At 41.2% G+C, this 24495-nt stretch overlaps 1 protein-coding gene across 30 annotated transcripts in view; it reads right to left on the bottom strand.

The window, feature by feature from the left end:
* Positions 1-24495, bottom strand: part of LOC135497971 (arf-GAP with GTPase, ANK repeat and PH domain-containing protein 1-like) — an 81111-nt gene that overhangs the window by 36214 nt on the left and 20402 nt on the right. For 26 of the 30 annotated variants that reach the window (XM_064788041.1, XM_064788045.1, XM_064788046.1 and 23 more), the window contains exons 2-3: positions 3345-3442; positions 836-923 (exon numbers count right to left, since the gene is read on the bottom strand). In XM_064788041.1, coding sequence (XP_064644111.1) covers positions 836-923; positions 3345-3442 — 186 coding nt within the window. Of the gene's footprint in view, positions 1-835; positions 924-3344; positions 3443-4302; positions 4859-7962; positions 8159-24495 lie in introns of those variants that run through there. The other 4 variants (XM_064788048.1, XM_064788072.1, XM_064788055.1 and 1 more) reach the window with 3 other exon arrangements.

Raw genomic sequence — 24495 nt, 5'->3', positions numbered from 1 at the left:
CTTGCCACAATATCATTATTCTATCCACTTTCGTCTTTTTAAAACTCGGGTCCAACTCAGCCTAAGCGGGGAGAAAGCACCAACACATTGATGTACATCATCGCAAGTGTATCACAGTGGATGAAACAGAATGTTGATTTATCCACGTTGCCATGGTGACTGCATCAAGCATCCTGTCCCGTCTAATCCCCGCAACACTAAGACGATCGATGAATAATTTTCTTTTGTTCGACCCAGACAGGGACGTGACTGAGATGCTTCCACATGATTAGAGAATGAGGAAATTGAACTTGGAGGGCATCAGCCTCAGGGTCGATACATTTTGCACTTTTTGGCTCTGATATCGAAGAGTGTTACAGATCGGGACTGATCGATACCAACTCATAGCTGGCTGCATATGAATACTGCTAAAACATGACTGACATACTTGCACATGATTAGAGAATATCACGAAGTTGAACTTTGAGATGCGTATTAAAGGTCAGTGGATGGCACTGAGGTCTACATATTTTGCAATTTCTCATTCAACACTGCACTATTTCTCATTCAACACTGCACTATTTCATCATCTCGATCGTAGTGTCAAAGATTCCTTCCGAATCGTTCGACAAAAGCTTCTTCTGAGCTAAAATTACAGGAGCGTCATGTCAGAAGAAAGAGCTCACTGCAACGCAAAAGTCAGAATGAGGTCAAGTGCAAGGTCAGGTTCTCATGGGAGCGCTCCTGGGGTATTATCAGGACGTGGAACAATATCCAGCGACAGAGAGCTTGAGGACAGTGGTCACTCTTCAAAGATCCGCAAGCGACCCCTTCCCGTGCAACATTTTCCACTAACCTTCAGGCGACTCCTCTTGCATGTACGAGCCTGTGAGATAGCGGTGAACTAGCGCCGACTTGCCGCTGTGAATCGAACCAAGGATCCCCTGTAAAGAGATTATGCAGCTGCAACGTGAATAAACATTCGAAGAAAGCAGGACCAATGCAGCCGGGTATTAAAACATTTTAAATTCATTGATTGGCGGGGACATCAAATCTTATCTCAACATAACAATAAAGTTGTCATGTAGATCTCCAAGTCAAAGTGATCATCAGCAAAATGCACATGGATGACCTCTTTTTTGTTCACCCTGTATAATCAATAAGAACGCTGTCATTCCTAGCCACAGCATGAGAATTTATGTCCAGGTTTCCTTCCTGGATTGAATTGATTTCCAAGTCGCGGCCCATTCAGGCACGACGGGTGGGCAATACCGTGATGGATGGGGGCCCTGGCTTGTAATAAAGACGCATCCAGGTTTATGATCATGACTGTGAGGGGACATGTATGAGCAAGCTGTATGAGATTTGATATGGAAAGTGGAAGCAAGCAATAAATTGGTAATATCGTCCAAGAATTCAACAAGTCCATACTCAAATGTAAAGCAGAAACGTCACACAGTGAACAGTAGAGTGGCTTACATCAGATAAAACATTTCTACAGTAGAGTGATATCACCTGGCACCGCCTTGTTACCACTGTTAAAACCCAAAATGAAATGACCGAAAACAAATGTCGAAACGGAAAGAAATCGAAATCACCAAAATGACCTTGTCACCAAATGATACCGAAATTCTGATATCCAAAATGGAAGTTTGTAGTTCTGTGCACCTAAGGACTATACCAGTACCGTATGTCAATCGTTCAAAATTTCCTTACTTGCTATTTTCATGTGTTTTCATTTCAAACGGTGCATTTTACAGGTTATATGTCATTCGTTTCGACGATTTCGCTTCGTTTCGATTTACTAATTCTGGGTTTCATCAGCAACCGCACCACCACCTGTGGAAATCAATCCAAATTTGGAATGATTGGAAAAAGGCAGCAGATTAGGGACGACATAAGAGAAGTTTGAAGTATTCAGTAAGACAATACTCACTAAAAAGTTTGTGAATTCGTAAAGTTCACAAATATTAGTTACCAAAAATAGCAACTTAGCAAGGTTCCTATCTGATGCGACTGCTTGTGGAGGCCAGATCTGATCAGATTCCGAAATTAAAGTATAGGGAAACCTCCCTCAGCAGACACCTCTCTACCAAGGACACCCTCTCTATTAATGACATGTTTGGTCCCACAATGGTACCCCACAATAAGGACACCTCTCCATTGAGGAAAATAGTTGTCAGTCCCAAGGGTGTCCTTGGTAGAGAGGTCTCCTATAACTGGGAGGTACTGCACGTGAAAATGTCAACTCAAACTCAAACTGCCAATATTACTCACCAAGATAATGTGATAATATGGATATTTTTGTTTTAAGCAGAGTTCAGCATAGTTCGTTTTCTCTCCAGCTCAACTGGCTAGGAGGTGCCTTAGCATATCCTTAGCAACAGTCGCTAGCATTCTGATGCAGCTGAGCCGGGAATAAATGGACCAGCAGCACACCAGATAGGGACCGAGACCATCAAACAAAACAAGCACGATTACAACACGAACACAAACACTATTTCACTACACAAACTTCTACGCCTACTGCGAAAAGAAAAAAAAAGGCCGAACATGAGCACTTGTATCCAACGGAACGGGTCAACTGAAAACTTCTTGTGAATTCGATAGAGTTTTACCTGAACCTTCAAGGACAGAGGTCAATGTTGCTTTTTTCTCCATGAAGTGATTCACCTCGGTTTTCGTCTTTTGGGCAAAACCGGTTATCACTGCGTCTCATGTTGGAGCGATCACTTATTCTTGTACAGGTACTTGCAATGACCATCGCAATCGAGATATTTGTCACTAGTTGCTGCAACAAATATCGCCTGTTTGCGTGGTCCTTTTGAATAACCCCGGTCCTTTGAAGGTTTTGGCATGCAAAGGAGGCCCAACACCGAAGTAGGGATGGTGAAACCTATCACCAGAACCAAGAATTAGAAATTTCTTTTTATGTGGACGGTTATCTTTTGCCGAAGGTATTAGCAGATATGTTTAGAGGGATGAATGTTTATGTTATGTGACAGAGATGTCTGACTACGAGTTATGTTGAAACAAAATACAGAAAGTGTAGGAAATATATCATCGACTTGTTGTTCTTTGTGGACTTTTTCTTATTTTAGAAGAGGCTTTAATATACATGTAGGTGGACAAAGAGAGGACTTTTGGAAGTCCATCGATATATTGTCCTTGTTTTTGTTTGAAGACATTCTGAAGTAACGGACTTGAGAATACTTCTTTATCCATTTCATCTTTCGTCTCACTCCAATTAGCACTAAAAATCTACGTACCAACTATTTTCGTTTTTTCGGGTCGCTCAGAATTAGCAAGAAGTTTTCCGTGCAAGTCTCCAGGGGATACAGGGGTCAAGGCCACCGGTCACTTACCAACTTGATATCTGTAAGTCGATGCACGCAAGGACTTACCAGCTTGATGTCGGGCACCGACCGCGACAACGTCCATTCTTGGCTGTTTACAAAGGAATCTGCAACGAGAGAACGCGGCGAAAATATGAGGATTTGATGGATCAAAAACTTCGCTCAGATTTTGGAGACGATTCTCAATTTTGTAGGACTAGGGAATCAGTCTTCATACAAATCTGAAAGAACACAATCTTTACAAGGCTATTGCGACTGCTTGGTAATGCAATCAATTCCTCTAACTTGGCTTCACAACAGAGACCTTACTCAAGCATGAGGAATTTATTGGAATTTTCATGATGGAAAAAGCAACCTCATTATTTCACCAGCAACCGTAATTTTGCTAAAAACTCCAGGGATAAGAATCTTTGGAATGAATTGCATTCACGGCAAACGAGCAAACTCAACAAATTCATCGCATCAGCTAATTACCATGGTAACCGGCTCAGGACTGCCATATAAGGACTGGCGCATCGGGATCTCTCAAATCCCGTCACCACGACAACCTCCGACAACATTATCCAGCCGGCTTCATCATGGTTGATGAAGCTGCGAATTATGACGAGAATGCTCGAATGCAATTTGACGCTACCATTTTTGGCGAAAACTGTCAAGAACGCCGCTGTCGGAATCGATCGCTTTGATCCACTTCGATCAAGCCACATCAAAACCAGATTCAATCAGAACTATTGGCCAGATTGAAATTGACAGATAACTGAAGGAGCCAAATTAGATTTAGCAGCTTTCATCGTTCACAACTGCAAGATTCTGATAATGCTTGCTTGGATAAATTACTGGATTCAGTGACTGACATGACCGACACAACAAGATAGAAACAAACACAAAATGGGCAAGAAACAAGAATTCGTACGGAAAAACAAAACAAAATCTTCGGAAACAATTATCTCCCTCCAAGGAAACTTACGTGGTCGATTCTCCTCTCCCCTCCGAACCTTTTTCCTCCGATAGCGAATGGAGAGTTTTCGAAACGCATCCTTCACTTTGTTGGGCGAACCCGTCAGCACATGCATGGAGGCCAGCTTTGCGGTGGAACGCGTCCAACTATCACAGAGGAATTCTATTGCATACACACATGTTTGAGCACCATTTCATGGAGTATTCAAGGTCGTTGAATGACCCCGAAAGGTCACTAAAGGTCAAGGTCAAACAATGATACGTCTGCTTCATCTTAGGTCCCTTCTTTTCAGATTCTAGAGAAATATTCTATATTCATCAATCCGCAAATTACTAAAAGAGTACTCTCCAAATTATGGAATGTTAGCATATCTTATCCTTGTTGCAGGCAAAACTTAAAAATCTCTCGAGGAATCCATGAAGTTCACATCGGCGTTTTTCTTCAATCTACTGTTTTGTTCACTTCACCCTTCAAATAGTTCCAAAATTGTAAGTTAGGGCATACTTGATACTTTAATTCAAATACAAAGAAATGAAATTGTTGAAATTCTCCTTGAGCCTTCTAATTTCCGTTGGTGAAGTTTTCACGAGGAGGCAAAACCAACAACAAATTTGCGAAATCAATCAGGCGACACGACGTCCCTTTCAATGGAACCAATAGCAGTGACGCCCATCGGTCATGCTAACGTTCGATCAACACTTACAACTCCACAATCCAATTCCAGAGATAGACCAATCAGATTAACCTACTACGAATGGCTTCATATCTCATTTGAGTAGAGGACGTTGGACCACTTCATGATATTCTGGATAGAATTCAAAAGTGACGACTACAAAATTGCATCAAGTTATGTCATGGTAGCAACTAAGACGAACGAAAAGGATTGGATTAGACCAAGCGTGTTTGATACCCTGAACTTGCTGGACATAAGACATAAAGCAGAGACTATTTCAACCCCAGTGAGAAAAGAAGCTAGCACCATATCAAAGTCACATCTACTCAGACTAAAACCATCCTACAACAGACTGCACGAATGCAAAAGCATAACTGTGCTCAAATTCGAGATTTTCGATGAAATACATACCCATTCCTGCATGAATTAGCCAAAGGCATATATATCATTCACAATCGCAAATGAAAATGACCTTGCACTGGTATTTTTGTGTTTTGCTAATATATTTGTATGCCTAAGCGACATTTTGATCAGGCCTAATTAGCCGGTGGGACCGGCATAAATATCTACCACTAATACAATTAAATTGCATGTAATTAGTCAATATGCTGGATGTAACCTGGTTTGTTGACAGTAATATGGAATATCGTAAGATAAGTGGATTTTCTGTCGAGCAAAAAGTAGATTGAAGTATCATAGTTTACGACCTAAAATGCACCGTGTAGTTTTTTTTACACAGTGTTGAGGAAACCCCTGGCAAAAAAGCTTTCGTGACACCTCTTCATATCTAAATCTATCAATTCTGTGACTCACACAACTAAGACAAATGATAGTTCCATCAATGAAAACTTCACACAACTGAGACCGGTCCCATTTCCATCAATCAAAACTGCACACAACTGAGACCTGTCCAATTTCCATCAATGAAAACTGCACACAACTGAGAGAATTCCCATTTACATCAAAGAAAACGGCACACTACTGAGACAAGTCCCATTTCCATTAATGAAAACTGCACACAACTGAGACAATTCCCATTTCCATCATTGAAAACTGCACATAACAGAAACACATCCATTTTTTAATACTTCCAGCTGGTGATATACACATCAGACACTCCACAACACGTACAATGAAATAACCAACAAATTAATGCACACTCACAGAGAATATCAAAAAAATATCCGATACCTCCAGACACTGAACACAATGAAATGACAATAGAACATGATAGGAATGCAACTTCCCTCCCTAACCACCAGAGAGCCTACCGAACATGACTCATTCATTGCCCAATACATGTAGGTAAACCACAATTATAACATTTTTAGATTCCAATTCCAGATGACTGTACGTCTGTTTTTTACGCACTCTCATCTCTGCCTTGTGAATGCGATTGGCAATTCATCAAATTGTCGACCTATCGAACCAATTAGGAGACCAACCCACTACGAGTATGACTGGTGGTCTAACCCTCATCATAATAAAACATAACTGTATAGGCCTACAATAAGGACAGATATCAAAGTGTTTACATGAGCCAACAGAATGCGTGGGCATGGCTTAATCACATTGTAACTTTATCCAACAAGGAAATGATACTCTGACTGACAATGCCATCAAATATACTACGCCCACTACTGTATCAGATAGCGTAATCTAGTCTCCATATATCGCTACAATCGCTAATTTGATGCGAGCCAGAATCGCAAATTACAAATTACAAATTACAAATTACAAATTACAAATTACAAATTACAAATTACAAATTACAAATTACAAAAGTTTATTGAATCCGTATAAAATTTACATTTTACATGGGACGAAAATACAATAAACAGTGCAGTGCAGATAGAGAGTCAGAAGAAAAGAGAGCAATAAGTAATAAAGAATCGCATGACCCCAACAGACAGGATAATTTGAACATTGCCAACCTAGAGTCACAACTTTCAGATACGAGGGCGGTCAATCGAAACTCAAGAGTCTTTACTCCAAATCCCCTCAACTAGCTAATCTGATGCCAGCAAGAAACACAAGCTACCGGCTCGATGATTTAACCAGGGAGGACATTGGAAAATGCATCAAAATGTGGAAATATCAGGAGAGCAGAAAAATAGGGACATTCCCAGTTTTCTAGAGGGTTAGCATCTCTGCATTACAGCCCGGCCAATGATATCCATAAAACTGAACTAGAAGAACAGAACGCTTGAACGCAGAGCTGCATGCAGCTGGCTCCGTTCGACCAAGTCATTGAACACAGAGCATTCTCCTGCACATGTTCACGCAATGCAATGTTGTGGCATTGGCGTCCATCGATTGTTTTGACTCAGCGTGCGAGCCAACAACCTGTAGATCCAGAAGCTGCAGGGTCTAGTCATAGGAGCTGAGTAAACTCGTTATGAATAGATAAGATTGATGTGGGAGTGAATCAGCGTGTGCAGCGAACAGGTTGATGTTCATCTGCCGAGGTTTTTTAAGGCTAGAGGCCAACGTTTCTTACAAAGCTTTTGCTTTATGTTTTTGGAATCCTGACTATTTCATAAATCTGAAGGTACAAGTTGGCTTGCTGCAAGCTGCGCCAAGCAGAGCCCTGCAGTGTCAGTTTGCCGGCAGAGGTATTGCTGCATAGCATAAAAGCAGCAGTCCCACAAAAAGTTTATCAGATTTGATCGTTGAAAGTACAACCTGCTCTTCAGATAAGTTTATAAGGGAGGAACAGGAGACGACAGCCAGGTTTATTAGAGACACAAACCTGGTTCTCCAGTGTGGCCATAAACGAAAATTGAGTGGTAAGATACGAATAAGAGTCAAACCGATTCCGATATTGTGCAAGGTGTTGTTGTCTATATGTTAGTAGTATTATCTTTGAAGAGTCTACAGTCTCGGGAGTACCATCTCGTGAAGAGACCAAACCAATTTTGACAGTGTGCAAGATATTTTCCTAAGTGTTGTTAGTAGGGTTATCTATGAATAATTTGTCAACGTTTCCAACTCACCAAATTCACCAATAGTCTCTATAGTCTCTGTGTAACAACTCGTAAAGAGACTAAACGCCAGGCGTGTCACATCAGTGAACGACTGACTCAGTGTCCGATTCAAGCCCATCCTATGCGATCAGTTTTCAAATGAGACATACGTCATCAATATCAATCCCGTGTCCATGATCTCAATCCTCATGAAAGATTCGAAAAATTGATACTATTTCTCACCTGCCAATCAAGGGTAATTGACAGATGACACTGATTGAGTGGTCAGGAGTCAGAATCTTGAAAAGTTAATCCATTTAAAGGGGGCTCGAGCACATCTAAAGTTTTACAATGTGAGCACACCGCATTGAACTCTCGTAAGTATGGTATTGTTAGTGTAGAACAATAGAGCAACCCAACCTAACTCCCTCAAGGAATGTTTTGGAGGGCACAGAAGGGTAGGACCCTTGAGGGTGTAGAGTATCTTGTGACAACAAAAGAGTTAGGGCTAAAGACGACCTCAGTCCCAACACAAACTCAAGCTAACCAGATCAGAGAGGTCCCCAAGGTCCACATCCACCAGCTCAACTCTCGACTGACGTGATCAGAAATCGATGACAGAAGCTTGTCATCGAACGCTCTTGGCAGTCCTGTCCTTTTGTTTACCACAGCATGTCTTGATTAACATTCCGGTACTTGATTTCAGTGACAATACATCTTGCTGTTGATACCACATGCTCTAGTAAGGGAAGTCCTGATGAACCTTGTCTGCGACAACTGGAAGTGATGACACTACGAAAGTCCTAAAAATTGTCCAAAATGTGAACAAGAATATCTCCTACTCTTTCACTGTTGTCCAATTCAACAGAAGTTTCCAAATGAGCGTCATATGTTACATAGCTAAACGACGCACCTCCAAAATGTATCCTTATGCTGAATCACCATCCACAAAAAAACCCACCTGATATGATGTCTGGACGTCGGTCTAGGCATAGATCGCCACAGTTCAAGAGACAGTATTGCATGGGCAAAGAATGTGCCGCGAAGGTAAGGTATCGCATCTGACCACGCTAATCAACACCAGATATCCCATTGAGGTATCCTCCTCCGAAACTGTGAAAAATTCCCTGACGCTATTCAAAACAGTGTCCTTTAAATCTAATTCGGTACGGTCCGTGTTCATAACAATATGGTGTAAATTCCTTCCAAAAAAAGCTGTCCTAACGAGGTATGCGAGAGTCTATATTGAGTTCTTTCGAAGACAGTGATGCCAATGACAATTGATTTTACACGGTAGTTTAGTTCGGTTGTTAAATTTGTGAGAAAACTAGTGATTTGTGGAAAGAAGGCAACGTCTCTTAAAATGCCCTATCATGCCCAATTTGTGGCATTCACAACGGAATCTTGAGTCCAGAGAAGGTCCAATCAATGTTTACATCAAGGTGTAGTCCGCTGAACAATCCGTTGCCTGGTTGTCCAGTAGAGAAAATGAAGTTCTGAAGCAGGCCAAGATGTCTGTACCAGTTCAAACTCAGTTCTTCTTGGCTGTTCACTTCTCGGCAAATCCAAGCAATAGGTACTAAATCAAGTTCTTCTTAGCTGTTCACTTCTCGACTAATCCAAGCAAGAGGTAACCAGTGTGCAAGTCATCCATTTCCCATGTCCAATGCTCTCAAAAGTCAAGTTATCCACAAGGAACGTCAAGCATTTTTCCAAACCACATTCTTGCTTTTTTAATCTCTGAAATGTCAACAATTTTTTCAAGACCAATTCATGGTAGCACGGGCTCGACACTTAAAAAGAATTCCTTGATTTAAGGACTATTCAATTTACTGATTGAGCAGTCGATCTTAGTGAATTGATTGTTTCCTCCAAGGCTCACACTATTCCTGTGCAGTCGTCCCAAGCCAAATAGGCCTTATCCTTAAAGCGTTTATAAATACTGCGGTCATCCAAAGGCCAGACTATAATTCTGGATGAGCTTTCACACCTTACAGCTAACGTCTCTAGCAGATAGTCAACAGTACTTGGGTCTAATGTTTCTTTTTGCAAGAACTCCACATACGCTCATCAGACGTAGACTTCGTCTTAAGATCTGGTGAAGATCCTTGTCATGTTAGCAACTGACAGCATAACTGAGAAGAACAGAAATGTTATTGGTAGTCCAACTGCACCTAGCTGCTTCATTGACAAGAAAATTTTATCCAGAGGCAACGGAACTCATCAAGACAAGACCTTTTCTTCCTAATACTCCCCAGACCATCCACCACCAATGGCACCAACGATCATTTGAAGATTTCCTGTACTTTAGTTAGCACTTCCAAGAACCAGCAGCAGACAAATAAAGTTGGTCAATTGTTCGAAGATTCACGCCATATTAAACTCCAAAGAATGACAGGATCTTCTCTTTACACATGCTTGGCAATCTGTGCAAAAGACTTCGGCTTGCTGCATCAATTACGCCCATTCAAAATCTTGACTGAAATCTGTTCTGGAGTCGGAACTGCTCACTTAGGGAGTAAAGTCACAACTAAAGCTCGTTAAAACTTTAGCCCAGAGAATTGTTGGTTGATTTTCGGTCAAGATCTTTCCAAAGACTCTGCTTGCAACATCAATGATGACGCCCACTCCAATCTGTTCCATCACTTTCGGGCATTAAAAATCAGGAAGTGGGACTGTTTAAGTGAGCAGACATGCATTCACTGAAATTTCAGCCAAAATAGCAACGCCTTTGATAAACGATAGGAGCCTCTTTTCATATTATGTTACATTGTTGGTGGTCGTTTCAAATAATGAAGTTTAAACCAAAAAATTCACCCAGGAGAATACACAGTTCGATAATCCAAAGATGTTTCACTCCCTGTCCTGAAGTCGCAACTGTCCTGTCTCCTCGGTCCTGAATTTTTAACCACAACACAAACGCTTCACAGTTTGATGTCAAAAGACTGATCAATGTAGCTCCTATCCAGCTAATCAGAAGGTGTGACTGAAATGGTATCAATTGCCCCATGTCCTCCATTAAGAGTCGCAGCCAAAACTGCAGCAAGATTTGTTGACATAAACCACACAAATCTAAAGAAACTGGCCCATCCTGTCCCTTGTTCTGAAAAAGTAAAAGCTGACCACAACAATGTCTTCCGGTCCTTATGGTCAAACTGTCAAAAGACAAGTCATTTGTGATGACCACTGAATGGATCTACATCCTCACTGACCACGTCAAGTCCTTGTTCCTCAAGCACCACAAAAGGGACAATGTTGACTTTGGCCACTCCAATACAAATCAACCGATCCCACTGTGATTCTAACCGCTTTTCACTGAATCTACATCTTTTTGTCAACACCAACATGATTTGACCCAGATTTTTGGACCAACCACAATCCCATTGTAAACATAATCAATGCTATTCTGTCCTCCCAAAGGATAGAAACCTTCAAAGGTCTACAATGGCTGTTTCACTCAATGGAATCATGAACCACAAAGTAGTGAGAAAAAAAGTATTTTTTTACTCGTCTTAACTAAAGTGGAACACACACTGTCCTCAACTGATCCGTTTCTTGTGATTTTTTTTCTTTCTTTTCTAATTCGTACTACACACTATAAAGCTTAAGTAGTTTAAAGAAGAATGGCCACAGCCAATACACGTTTGACAAAATCTTTCTCAAACCTGTTTTCTGGAATGAAGCACTACTAACCAGACAAGAGATAATAAAATCTTTTTCAAACCCGTTTCTAGGATGAAGAACTCCACAGGAGATGACAGGGTATCTTTTATTCAGATCAAGAAAAGAACTGTTGAATACTTTATTCTTTGATGACAATAGCCCAAGGGAGGAAAGGTAATGGGGACATCCGGCCTTTGATCTTTTTCTGCTAATATCATACACCAACTCTTCAGACCACCATCTAGTTTTTTAGGCTGTTGAAGACTCTTTTGGCAATAATTTCTGCTGGATAGCCAAGGGGCTATTTCTAAATGTCCGGCAGCAGAACTCAACTTTTGCTCTCATTGACAGGACCTGCCCAAACATGTCAGGTGAAATAAAGACAGGACTCCCTTCCTGATAAAAGAATCACCCCAACTAACACAGGCACTCAGACTTGGTGACAATGGGGTGTGACAATGCGATTCTTGGTGAAGTGGGATGTTTTTGTATTCGATTTGAAGGCGATCAGATAGTGACCCTTGTCATGCTTCAGTTGCGTGGTCATCCTTTCTTTCAGAGGAGTCCACAGCAGGTTAGCTGTTCCATGCTATCTTTTGAACACCACATAAATGAATAAACGAAATGGGTAAAAGTGCCCTCTTCCATCCATAAGTGCAATGAAGTTCCAGCCGAGGGTGCTGTATGGAACATCAATCATATTGTCGAACCAATCTTATAGCCAACGACTGACATGTCCTCACTTAGTCCCACAATCAAATCAATATGTCTCGATATAAATCTATCTGTTGTTTGGCATTTCCTGTCTCGATGACCAACATGAAAGATAGAATCGTCATGCCTTCGTGACAATTTTTGCCATATCTTTTCATTATCGTTTGAATCAGACAGGTGATTATGACTAATGCAGAAGGCTATCAGGTTATTTATGGCGACGACAATCAGAAACAACCTGTTGTTGGAGACTTCTTGCATGAGATATCTATCAATCAATAAATCTTATTGATCCAATTTTCGACTCAAAAAAACAATCAAACTATATCAAAAGCACATTGGCATGTCTTCAAAGAACAAATTCTAACCTCAGGGGTGCAAGAAATCAGATCGTTTGAAATTTTTCAGCAGTTGATATTTGAATTTATCATGTCTTCCCTAATGAGTTTCAAAAGCCACCTTATCTTATGTCCCTTCCTCGGAACTCATTTGCCAGAAACCATTCAGTAGATCCAGTCACAGCGTACGCCGACATCTCGATTACCCAGGGAGTGAAATATTGTTTTGAACTCTAAGAGTTCACTTGCAATATCTGTTAGGACTAAAAGATCAGGTGAGTGACCCAATAATCAAATTGTCTTCTCAAAATTAAGTAAATCTGACAGAATAGGAGCCCATCTGGCCATCAACTTGATTAACAATTATGCACTTCTCAGGTTTCTATAACCATATTTGCTCATCCGTTTCAGACTCCTGCTGAGCATCCCAGGATGGAATATTTTCATATGGTTTCAGTGCTCAATTGAATGATCGTTTTACGCTGATCAATGATATTAACATGTACCGACTTCATCTAAACAGAACCTGCAACGTTATCCAGTCGCGAACTTTTTTTAGTCCAATGATCCCTGGCCCCTCACAGCAAGGTAAAGGACACACCCTAACAGTCTGTGACGACATCCACAGCATAGAAACCAGCATCCATAGCTTCACTTTTTGGTTTTCTACCGCTGCAATCGACCAGGACACACCTTAACTTGAGTATGATGACATCATCCCTTTGTCCTCGGATACACCTGAGCTATGCATAAGTCAATGTGACACATAAACCAGAATTGATGCATCTTTCAACACAAATTCATCCCTAATGACAGTTTTGTATTCCCCAGTGTGCTGTGCTGTGTCATCGGCTTCATGGTAAATTGAAATTGCTTCCCATGCATAATGCAATCACTACGCTTTTTACAATATCACTCGAGGCATGCTGGATTAGTATTTCTGGAGTTATTGATGGATGAAAGCGACACACATGGTCCTTGAGGCAGTTGGTGCGTACCCACCTATTTGGTAAATTGGGAGAAAAGGGCTATAAGTATTACATACTCTTTAGCCTATCTTGGATCCATTGACCCATCAAACGAAAGCAATTCTCTTTAATACAGCAAAGGAAATGTGCAGACCCAACTTCCACTGATCCATCCAGCCAACTATCCGTACATCCCTCCCTATCTTCTTCTGCCCAACAAGATGTTGGCATACACATTTTGTACCAATCCAAACAGTACCCACATCTCCCATGAAAGCATCATGGGGTATCTTCTCTCCATTCATGACAAGTCATTGTGGAAATTTTATCAAAAGTCTGCAATGGTGTCATTCCATCCATGTCAATTGTGCAACCCTCAAAACGTTGTGATCTTATGACAATACCCCTTTGTCCAATTCGCATCCTCTCAATTCTCCAAAACAAAGCCGTTGAATGGAAATCATATTGTCAAAGCAACAAAGTCATCATTAACTCAAGTGTATCAAAAAATGATGATTATAGTTTCAATTTCATCTCTTTTTCATCAATTTCATCAATTTTATCTTTTGTTTCATGTTTCCTTTGATGTCTTTGTGATTGTTATTTAATTTGGGGCCTAATCATTTTACAATCTGTGTGCAGATTGGCAGGTTGGGAGTCTATCTATCATGAGGGTCCATGTTGAAACTGTCTGGGCAAACACTTGCTTCTGTATCCAGGGCTGCTTACCCTCTAATAATTTTTCCTGTAATATTGCTGAAATTTTCCTGTATTTTGCCATAAGTACCCGTAGTATCATGACATAGTGTAAATTTCAAAGCTGTTGGCCGCCGCCATTATTCTATGCAGGGTAGTCTCGCACAGCAGCTGTACACATGTGATACAAGTTTCCAGATCCTCAAAATAGGGTGATAACTACGATCGGTGTCGCGGTGCGCGAGACTAATCAGTATATTGCGTACTGAATAAAGAAAAACTCTCCTTGGCAACGGGCGTGGCAACTTCTAAAATCGGGCCCGCCAGGATCAGATATCGGGTTTAAAGGCTAAGAAACTAAATGAAACTAGAAATTTGAATGTTTATTTCAAGAATTAAAACCGTATACAAACATTTTACAACGTATTTTTAAGTTGAAAAAAAACGTATTTTCAGCACTGTAAAGGCCGTACCATAACGGTAAAAACCGTATACCGTAAAGTCGGGAATTCAGTCGTACCAAAATACGGCCATTCTGTACAGGTACGCAGCCCTGTGTATCACACCAAGCGGGGAGCTGTTTATTATTCACATTTGCTTGTTACTGATGCTAATTCCTCTGATATTTTGATTTGGGTAGATCAGTTCACTTCTTCTTTCTAGTTCCCTTTATTAGTCTGCATCATCACAACAAAGTAGGTCCAGTGACTCAAACTTGCTTGCTGGTAGCCTACTTCAAGTCAATTGCCATGTCTTTAAAAACGATTGTGGTTAACTGTTGACCATGAGTGCTTTAACCATAGAAGTACACATCTAGCACTCTGACACAGTACCAGAGTTATTCATAAGGCAGGCCATCTCTGTAATCCATAAACCCCAAGTCGGATGATGATGATTATGTGTGGTCGATAACCCAGAGCTGTCTTTCATCAATGACACAATTTCCCCATTTTCATCATTGCTCCAAGCTAATGCATCAGTCGTGTCAGCAAAAATCTTCCCACATGATGGCAGAGAAATCAATCTCTTAGAAATCACAAAGGGGTGGGGGTGGGTGGGTTGTTATGATATTCAACTGTCTGACTTAAATCAATGTCCAGACTTGGACAGACTCTTTCCTTTTATCTAGGTTTGGGAGATGACTCCTAGATATGCTTCCCCTTGAGCCAGTAGCAGAACTGACTGCTTGTGTTACAAATCCCAACAGATGACCTATACCGGTCAAAGCCACATAATGCTTTCTCAGAAGTAGATTCACAACAGCCAGAATTGCTAAAAACAACAGTGGCTTTATTCTGCCCAAAATGCAATGTGATGCAAATCCCTGTCCCAGGCAAACGTTTAGATACAGCCACAATATCTTCCCTGGGGATCTCTTTATCAGAGAGAGATAGAGATAAACATCATGCAAATGTAGCTGATGCATCCAAAATACAGAAACATATGTACACATTTCTGCAGTGTCTTGACTTGGCCACATAAACTTCCTCCATCGGAGACTAGACAGAATCAATCCTCCCCAAGTGCAATCCTCATGCAAATATGGATCACAGCAATTAATATACCATACTGCAACTGCCCACCCAGTGGGGAACACCAATTTGTACGACAAACTGAGAAACATCTGTAGAGGATTTTTGTTCTGTCTCAGCAGTATTGTTGGTGGGCAGAACAAGAGGACAGGAGGGAGGTCGCGGGAGCTTGCTCACCAGGAGAGCGGGATCATGAAATCCTCACTTCAACTACGTAAATCTCCTGCAAGGAGAAGTCCATGAGGCACTTGAGACTGCAGTCATCATGAACCTAAAGACACTGCCTAAGATCAACACAAATCTTCCCCAGTCTCGCAAGTAACATCAAGAGATTATATCCCAATGAGACATGCCTAAATTTCCAGCATCAGATTGGGTTTTTGATGGAAGACCGCCCTCACAATGCTATCTCAACCAGCCAGCGCAGAAGCTGGAAAGACTGTCAAGTTCCTGTCAGTAGAGATCCACGCTTGCAGCAATCTGTAAGATCTCATTATCTACTGATGACTAGATGGGTCAAGAACCAATAAGCCGATGTTATTGGAACAGACAATATTGCAAGTGGCAAATGCTGAATAGTCAATGCAACCAGGACTGAATAGCACTAGAAGGAGAAGTACAAAGACGAAAATATCTTCTGCCCTACCATCAAAGAAACAGGTGCACCATGAAATGTTAACCATCAAACAGACTCAACAATGTTTCGCTTTACTGCAGCAGAAAAGCCAATGACCTGGCAGAGGCCCCTACAGTTCAAACCCTACCTCATGGTCAGAAAAATACTTAAAAATTCCCCCCACAGCTCAAACTCCTCCATCTTACAGTGATTACCCTTCACTACAGCAATTGTCCCTCCATCAGCAAAGACAACTCATTGTTTCTTGATGGTTATGGCCCTTCACAGTCAGAATACCAATCGGATCCAGTAATGCATAACACCTTCGTCTTCGGCCGTTCTTCCTACTTGGTATGAGTGATTGCGGATGCTGGTCAAGTTTTCATCCAATTGGCCCATTGATCTCAATCTCATTATTGCCTTGTATCTCCATGATATTACGCTGTTTTGCAGTTGGACAGGTACTTAACCCTCATGCTTTCGTTGACTGAACTCATTGTTGACCTAGCAATGCCGGCTCTGTGTTTGAGACATGGGGGTTTGCAACAACCCAAGAATTTTATATCTCATCAGCAAGAAAATCTCAGTCATGAATACCTTGAATACCTTATATCCCTTGCCCTGAAGCGTGGTTTACAAGCACAGTTTTTTAGTGCCTCGTAGTCGTACATAGGATGCGGCCCTGCCTCACTGACAGAATACCAATTGCCAGCATTACTGCCAGTCACCTTTATCTTTGACCTTTCCCCCTACTTGGTCGAAACAACTCTGGCCGCTGGTCATGTTTTCATCAGACTGGGCCATAGATCTTGATCCCATTATCGGCTTGTTCCATGGGGATATACCAATGTTCTGGTCAGACAACTACTTAATCCTTATGTCAACAGGGAATCGTTTTTTGTTGATCAGGCTAAAGCAATAGTTTTAAGTTGACTCTGTGATTTAATCTTGACAGGTGTGGACTAGCGCCTGTCATCAGAGCGGATCGGCATTTTCATTCTCATTCTTGAACACGTTGAAATGAACAAATGAACAATGATAAAGCACTTTATTTCCGGTCCTGATAGCATTTAGTCCTCAAATGCTACAATATTTCAAGTACCTTAAACTTTCTTTCTTGGCTTCACACCTCAACAGTGATTTCCAAGGAACGCCCTTGGTTAAGAGTGATTTATCTGTGATAAGGCTGGTGTTGCAATGCACAACTACTTGCTGTAATTAACAATCTTCCAAATGAGCCATCCTGATTAGGCGGTGATGTATCACCTCGTAAATCCTGATGCTGAAAAAGCATCCATGCATCCAAAGAATCACAGGAATTAAACATGGCCGATCCATTTGGGACATTCCCTGCTCTCCTCAATCAAGTGGTATGGTAGTTCTCCGTGGCAATCAAGGCTGATTGATGGTCCATCGGCAATAATCGAATCTTGCTAAGTGAAGGCTGAAGATGAATCGGGTTTGCGTGTTGAAGGGATGTAGTTTTCCAAGGTTGTGGAGCCACAGAGGTCCCTTGAGGGTCTGAGAACGGTTGACCAGATTTGATACTGGCTTTTCTTGAACCACCAAACGATAAGGTGATAAATTCTCACCAATATGTCTACAGAAACCATATTTTCATATCCTTGATATCCAGGCATCCTTCAAACTGTCCATAACCAGGTGCCCTACGCGCTCAGGTCAATAATATGGGAAATTCTTCATCCTAACCTCCCAACGCATATCACCTTAACTAGACTTGCGTAATGAATAATTCAGACTCATCACATTTGCAAATCTGCCACGGAAGCTTGCAATGTCTAATTTTCTGGTACATGCTGCGAGGAGTGTGCAGTGCCACTGCCATAGCCTCGAATAGGAGGATGTAATTTCCAGCTTTAGAATAGTCTGCCAGCAATCCAGGATGTAGAGCTGTGCAAGTGCATCCATTTGTTTTATTGATTCTCGTCATCAACACCTGAGAAAGTACAATTGATAAAACTGTACTTCGATAACCGGCAGGCACCAGTCTGTTTCTGGTCAATTTGAAACTGCCCAAATATGTATTTGAGATGCCTGGCACCAAGGCGCAGACAAGACTGAACATGATCAAACACTGTGAGAAGCAGATCGTGATAAGGAAGCAAAATGTCACCTCGCACTTTGAAGTCAGTTTTTCCTCATCTCATCTCCGATACTATGGCACCTTGCAAAGGTTACAGAATATTCGATAGCATCATTAGGGAATAGCCTACCCATTAAAGGACGGCCTACGCAGTGGAAGAAGCTACTAAAGGTAATCTTATGAAGCCCGTGTTCTCCGCCTTTAAGCGCTCTGTTTCATTTGATAGTAATTGTCTAATGTGTCAAAGGATTTCCGATAATGGGTGGGCAGACTCATGAGGAGATGATCCTTTACCAGACACACGAACAAGTGGTAGACTGATCAAGGATAGAGCGCGGAAGGCCAGTGTTCAGAGGGATAAGGGAACCTTCCTTTTGAAGACTCTGAAGTTTCAATGCATAAGAAACAACTTTGAGAGAGGGCCCTGCTTTTTTCCTCTTGTCTGTTGTGTTCCAGATAGTTCAGCATAGGTGATCGACAGAAAACAGAACAGTTCAATTCACGGAGACATTGGTTCGGCTCAGATGGAGAAAAATCACTGATTAAACATAGAAATTGGCAAAGTCAGCTCAGGGGTTTATAGCACAATACATAGATTGAAGAACAAAATGCCTGGTAACCCAAAACCAACAAAAAAGTTTGTAAACAATGCAGATAGCATGAGAAACCACAAGAGTGCCAACCCAAGTAGAACCGACACCCAGCTTCGTTCTGACCCAAAACATTTACAAGGTAATTACGAGTGCAAGCACCTGTGGTTAGAGCTCCTTTCAGGTGAAACCTGTAGGCTGCAGCTGAACAAAGATTCACAATCTCAGCATTTTATACCTAAAGGTCTTATTTTCTGTGCAACAAATTTTCCACTCATTCTAACAGATTCAGTCAGTGATAACTGAAATGATACTCATTTTCATATTCTGGAACTTTTGCTGGGCAAACCAATGCACGACTGGCTGGTCGAACCCAGCATTTGTTTGACAAAAACAAAGAAGCATCAATTTGTATCTTTCCATCAGACAAACGGGAGCGCTCTCCATCTGATGCAAGGTCATCTCTAAGAGGCTTTAAGAAATAAGATGCCAAGAGTGGGCAACTCCCATTAGGACAGGTTTCTAGAGACTGTCCATGAGAGTCATTCGTCCAGACAGTACTCTAATTTTTTTCTGTCTTGACAAAGACTACGACCACTTCAAAGCGGAGGTGAGACACTCCTGATGTCTGAGCATAGATGATAAGGACAAAACACATCTTTTGTTAATTGGTGGTTTGATTTACATGCCTAAGCAAACGGACTGCTGCCAGGGCAATTTGTAGTAGATGCTACTCCGATCATTATTCATTCCAGACGGAACTACATTCGTGCTGCGCAAGTTGATGAAGAACACGTTGAGAGGAAAGGACGGGACACTTCTGTCGTAAGATCCCGAAAGAAGAAACCAAACGGATGAACTTTGCTACTCGTGATACAAAAGATGGAAAGTGGGAATATGAAGTATTTTTGTTTAAACGTCACTTTTAAGAGCTGATCACACCTCGAGCTTGCATGAACTTCGTAGACACTGACCTCTCAGAATGGCAATAAGGGTATGGTGCCAACTTAATTCCTCATAGTCACTCTTGGACACTGGCCACCGAATACGGTTGAAGCGTGTTAGTGCTTGTCATACCCGATGTGAACGACAGACCACAATTTCGTAATTAGGGGACAGAGCAGCGGGGAAATAATCACAAATTAGCATGCTCTATGGTAACGGCATTTCCCGGCTTCACATTTACAGAATATCAATATATCGTGACGAATCCGATAGGCGAGCTCTGTCCATCAATTAGGAAGCCAGTTAGGGAATGCTCTGGGAAGTGAAAATTGCACTGAACCTTTGAACTAAGTTCATATCCTGACCACCTAACATGTTAAAGTTAGGAATTGTAGAACTGCCGCTTCAGATGGTGTGGTTACACCTATTTATATGTGCTTTCAAAAAAGCTTTCAAAAACAACCTGTATCAAAAAAGTATTTTGATTTGAATCTCTGACTGAGAAACTTTTGAGCAAGGAAGATGGAGATGTTTTTTTTTCAAATGCACTTTGCACAGGCCTTAAGCATTGATATCATGCAGACCATCACCTCATCCAATCCAATTCTAATGTTTTTGATGGAATAAGTCACAAACACACACCAGATCGATCGATGGCTTGATTCTGTTCAAACAAGAAGACACTTGTGGGATATACTACTCTCCATCGATAACAGCATATGCCAGAAATAGACGATCATGATTGGCAAGTCCATGTCCAGTGTCTCGAGACAAGGAACAACGTGAATAATTGAGACGAAGCCCAACAACCATCTTATGTTGAGACAGTCTTGAGAGGTCGTCAATATGCTAACAAAGAACTGTATCGAACCGGATAATCAGCGTTTTACATTATTCATTAGCTTCAAACCCTTCAGCAAGTGCAAACCGGTTAACCCACAATTCAGGTCCTGCTTGTTTGATCTTTATTGTAGAGCGTAATAAAGAGATCGCGTAAAGAGACAGAGAAGTTCCATCACTTTATAACCTCATCACTCGCGCACTAGACGGTTCAGAGACAGAAACTACATCCTCTCAAAGCATACGCTTCGAATACTCTTGTAATAATATTGAAAATGTCGAACCACCCCTAAGGTTTTGGCGTAAAAACTACCAGTAGAATGTACGGCCAGTAAAACCACTGACATCCGAATACCAGCGAGAAATTTCAAGAGGAAACCCAAACAAAACTTTATCTGAAAAACCCATTGAAGCAGATGGTTTGAAAATCCTTGGAATCGCTTCCCTGGAACAATCAGTGGGCAGACGGCTAGCTCCAATCCAACGTGGAAATTTCCATGTGTGGTTCAAGGCACCTGCAACAACACTAGCATCTCAACGCTTAGTAATATTACAACTGATAGTAATGAATTTCAAAATACCCCACCCCCCTCCCAATTCAATGAAAATAGAATGTGTAACTTTGAAATAACACCAATGCATCAATTTATGATGAGAAGGGACATCTGTAAAACAAGAAATAGGAATGGAAGAAATAAAACAGAAACGTGTGTTTCTTAAAGCTGGAATTGAAGGACAGACGGCACTGAAGGACAGGCGGATGAAATATCAATGTAGCATTCTGTAGCTGTTGCTAGCCATATAGCAGTAGCACGAGCAGTAGCATTCACCATCAAGATCCAATCCAAATATAATATGAAGCTAGCCATCCTAACAAATCACTTTCGGGCGGCAACTGAGTGCAACGGTAAATTCATCCTACAATTTATAAATCAGAAATACATAAAGTGCTCTTTTTTACTGAGATATGACACATCGAAATCATATTACATTCTCGTATATTATTTAAAGTGGATCTACGTGGCAGGTGGCGGTGTAAAAAATGTTGAAAAAATACGATGATTCATAACCCTCTTAAGAAAAAAACTGGAATGAAATATGAGTTTGGTGGAATTGTTTGAAAATCACTCGAGATGTGTTATGAATATGTTTTTAATGACTGAGAAGCAGCTAGTTTGGAAAGGCAGAGCAGATTTTATAGTCTGCATTAAAAGGGGAACTATCAGGCATACGCTAGGAGGCATTGGTTAAACTAGGATTGGGGGGGGGGGACATGTCAATTTTTTACATTACTTTCAAACATTGTGTATTTCAGAGCCCAACTTGACCTTTGAACAGTAGGTCATATAGGTAGAATCTTTTGAAAAGAATTGGAAAATTTAACAATTTACAGTCAATGATGCTGTGACAAAGTTTTCTCTAAAAGATGTGAATTCATCAAGCTGAGTGAAGGAGACAACCATTCACAGTAACTTGATATTGGAAATGAGAAGAAGCTGATGGAGACGAAAATGATGCAAACTCAATTCGAGAACTTCAACATAATCAACAAGACATCATGTGTCACATAACTGTACCATACAGCAGAGATAAGAAAGCATGATATATATTTTCATGAAAGACAAAAACTCTGAGATTAGGAAATGAAAAAAAACTTGTGCTCCTTATCCCCTAAATCCTTCAATGACATACATCTGGAATTCACATCAGAGCATCACGACATCAATCATTTGATTGTTGTAATCCAAAAATCTAAATCACATTCACATGAAATGTATCAATTTGCAAATTGCAAGAAATATCGATGTGGACTTGGAAACAAATGAAACCCTTTTGTAAATAAATCCATTCGTGAAAATTTCACCACAAAAATGTATTTGTGTATCCAAATATTTTGCCTCACGATTACGAATCACGTGTGCCGTTAAGACTTCTTAACCTTACGCGATGTACACAGCGTCGAAATTCAAAACATGATCACCGTCTAGAGCTCTTGACACTGACGATATGAGCTCCTACCTTCGGATCGGCCCGTTCCATTTATCCCGGGGGTGTCAGGTTCTGACTCGCACGCTGATCAATAATTCCCTTTGTTTCATCTGATGGAAAATCGAAGAAGATTTACGTGATTTATTTTAGATTTAACAACCGTGAGTCGAGTGGAGTAAATAATGCCCCGAGGTATTCAAAACTATGATTAAGTTTTGAGATTTGTTGAAAAACGCTTGAGGTGAAAAGAAGCACTCAAAATTGATTTTCACAACTTTCACAACTTTATTTAGTAACTCTTAAGGCATGCGCAAAACCAAGGCAAGTGCAGCACCGGCATTGGAAGGAGAACAAGTATATGACATCACCAAGCAGCAGGCAGCTTCAAGCTTCCTCAGGCTAACCCATTCCAGGGCCAGGTCCTCAAATTGGGGGTGATGTCAGAAATCTGTCTCCATCTCCTAGTGCCCTGATTGGGGACCCATGTATACACCTGGATGGATTAAGGCATGTTAGGCAAAGAGACCTGCCAAGAGTCTCATACCAACAGTGGGGATTAAACCAGGGACCCAATGACCACAAGAGACACAAGCCAACACACCTCAGCCAGCTTGGCCTTTAGGAGCTAGTTTACCCTCTTATACACCTGGACAGGGTAAGGCATGTAAGGCAAAGAGATCTGCTAAGAAACTGACACCGACAGTAGAGATCAAACCGAGGAACTCATGACGGCTCGTCAGAGGCCCGAGCCACCACACCACGGTGTCTCCCTTGGCTTTTGGGAGATATAAGAGCTGCTAAATTGTAAACAACAATGGGTCGTATATTGTACTCAAGTTGGAAATACAAGCTGTATCTTTAAATTCTAGACCTCCTACCTTACCAACTACACTGAGAATTGCTCTAGATCTTCAAAAGCTCAACTCACCTAGAAAAAGAAAAGGATTGAGAAACATGTCAGATTGGGCTATCAATTACGAGTTGACAAAATTGTCACAAAATGTCCCGCTGAAATGAACCTGGCCAAAATGCACTGAATGTTGGAACTGAGAAAGCAAAGGAAAATCTATGTGGACAGAATATCATTTTCGGGGAAGGGGTTGGGGCGAATGGACTGACTGTCAAATTCATTGATTGAGGCTGCTAGATGCTTGTGGTGCCATCTGGTTTTGCAGCAAGGAACTGAACCAATGTCTTTGCCATGGCATTCGGAGAATTGATTTCCATCCAGCACGGCTGCAAGTAATAACAGAAATGCACATTAATCAAACATGCAATCTCCTCGTTAATATAGTTTACATGGAGGTCTGGTCCTAACAGTTAGTGGCTATATATCATCATATCTGCCAACAGAACTTCAACTGAATCGGGAGATATGAACTGTACTCCTATCACCACAGGATCACCTACTGTTAGCAGGACACCCTCTGTATTAGGGATGTATATGGGTTGTTTCTTTACAATTTGACCTCTGTTATCAGGACACCGACTTCCCTATTAAGGACAGTATTTGTAAATGGATAAGGCCTTGCAAGAATAATGACACATATACCTCAGTATACTAATGT

Source organism: Lineus longissimus, chromosome 13 (genome assembly GCF_910592395.1).
Source record: "Lineus longissimus chromosome 13, tnLinLong1.2, whole genome shotgun sequence".
In the NCBI taxonomy this organism is placed as follows: Eukaryota; Metazoa; Nemertea; class Pilidiophora; order Heteronemertea; family Lineidae; genus Lineus; species Lineus longissimus.
This window is presented reverse-complemented; position numbering and strand designations above follow the sequence as displayed.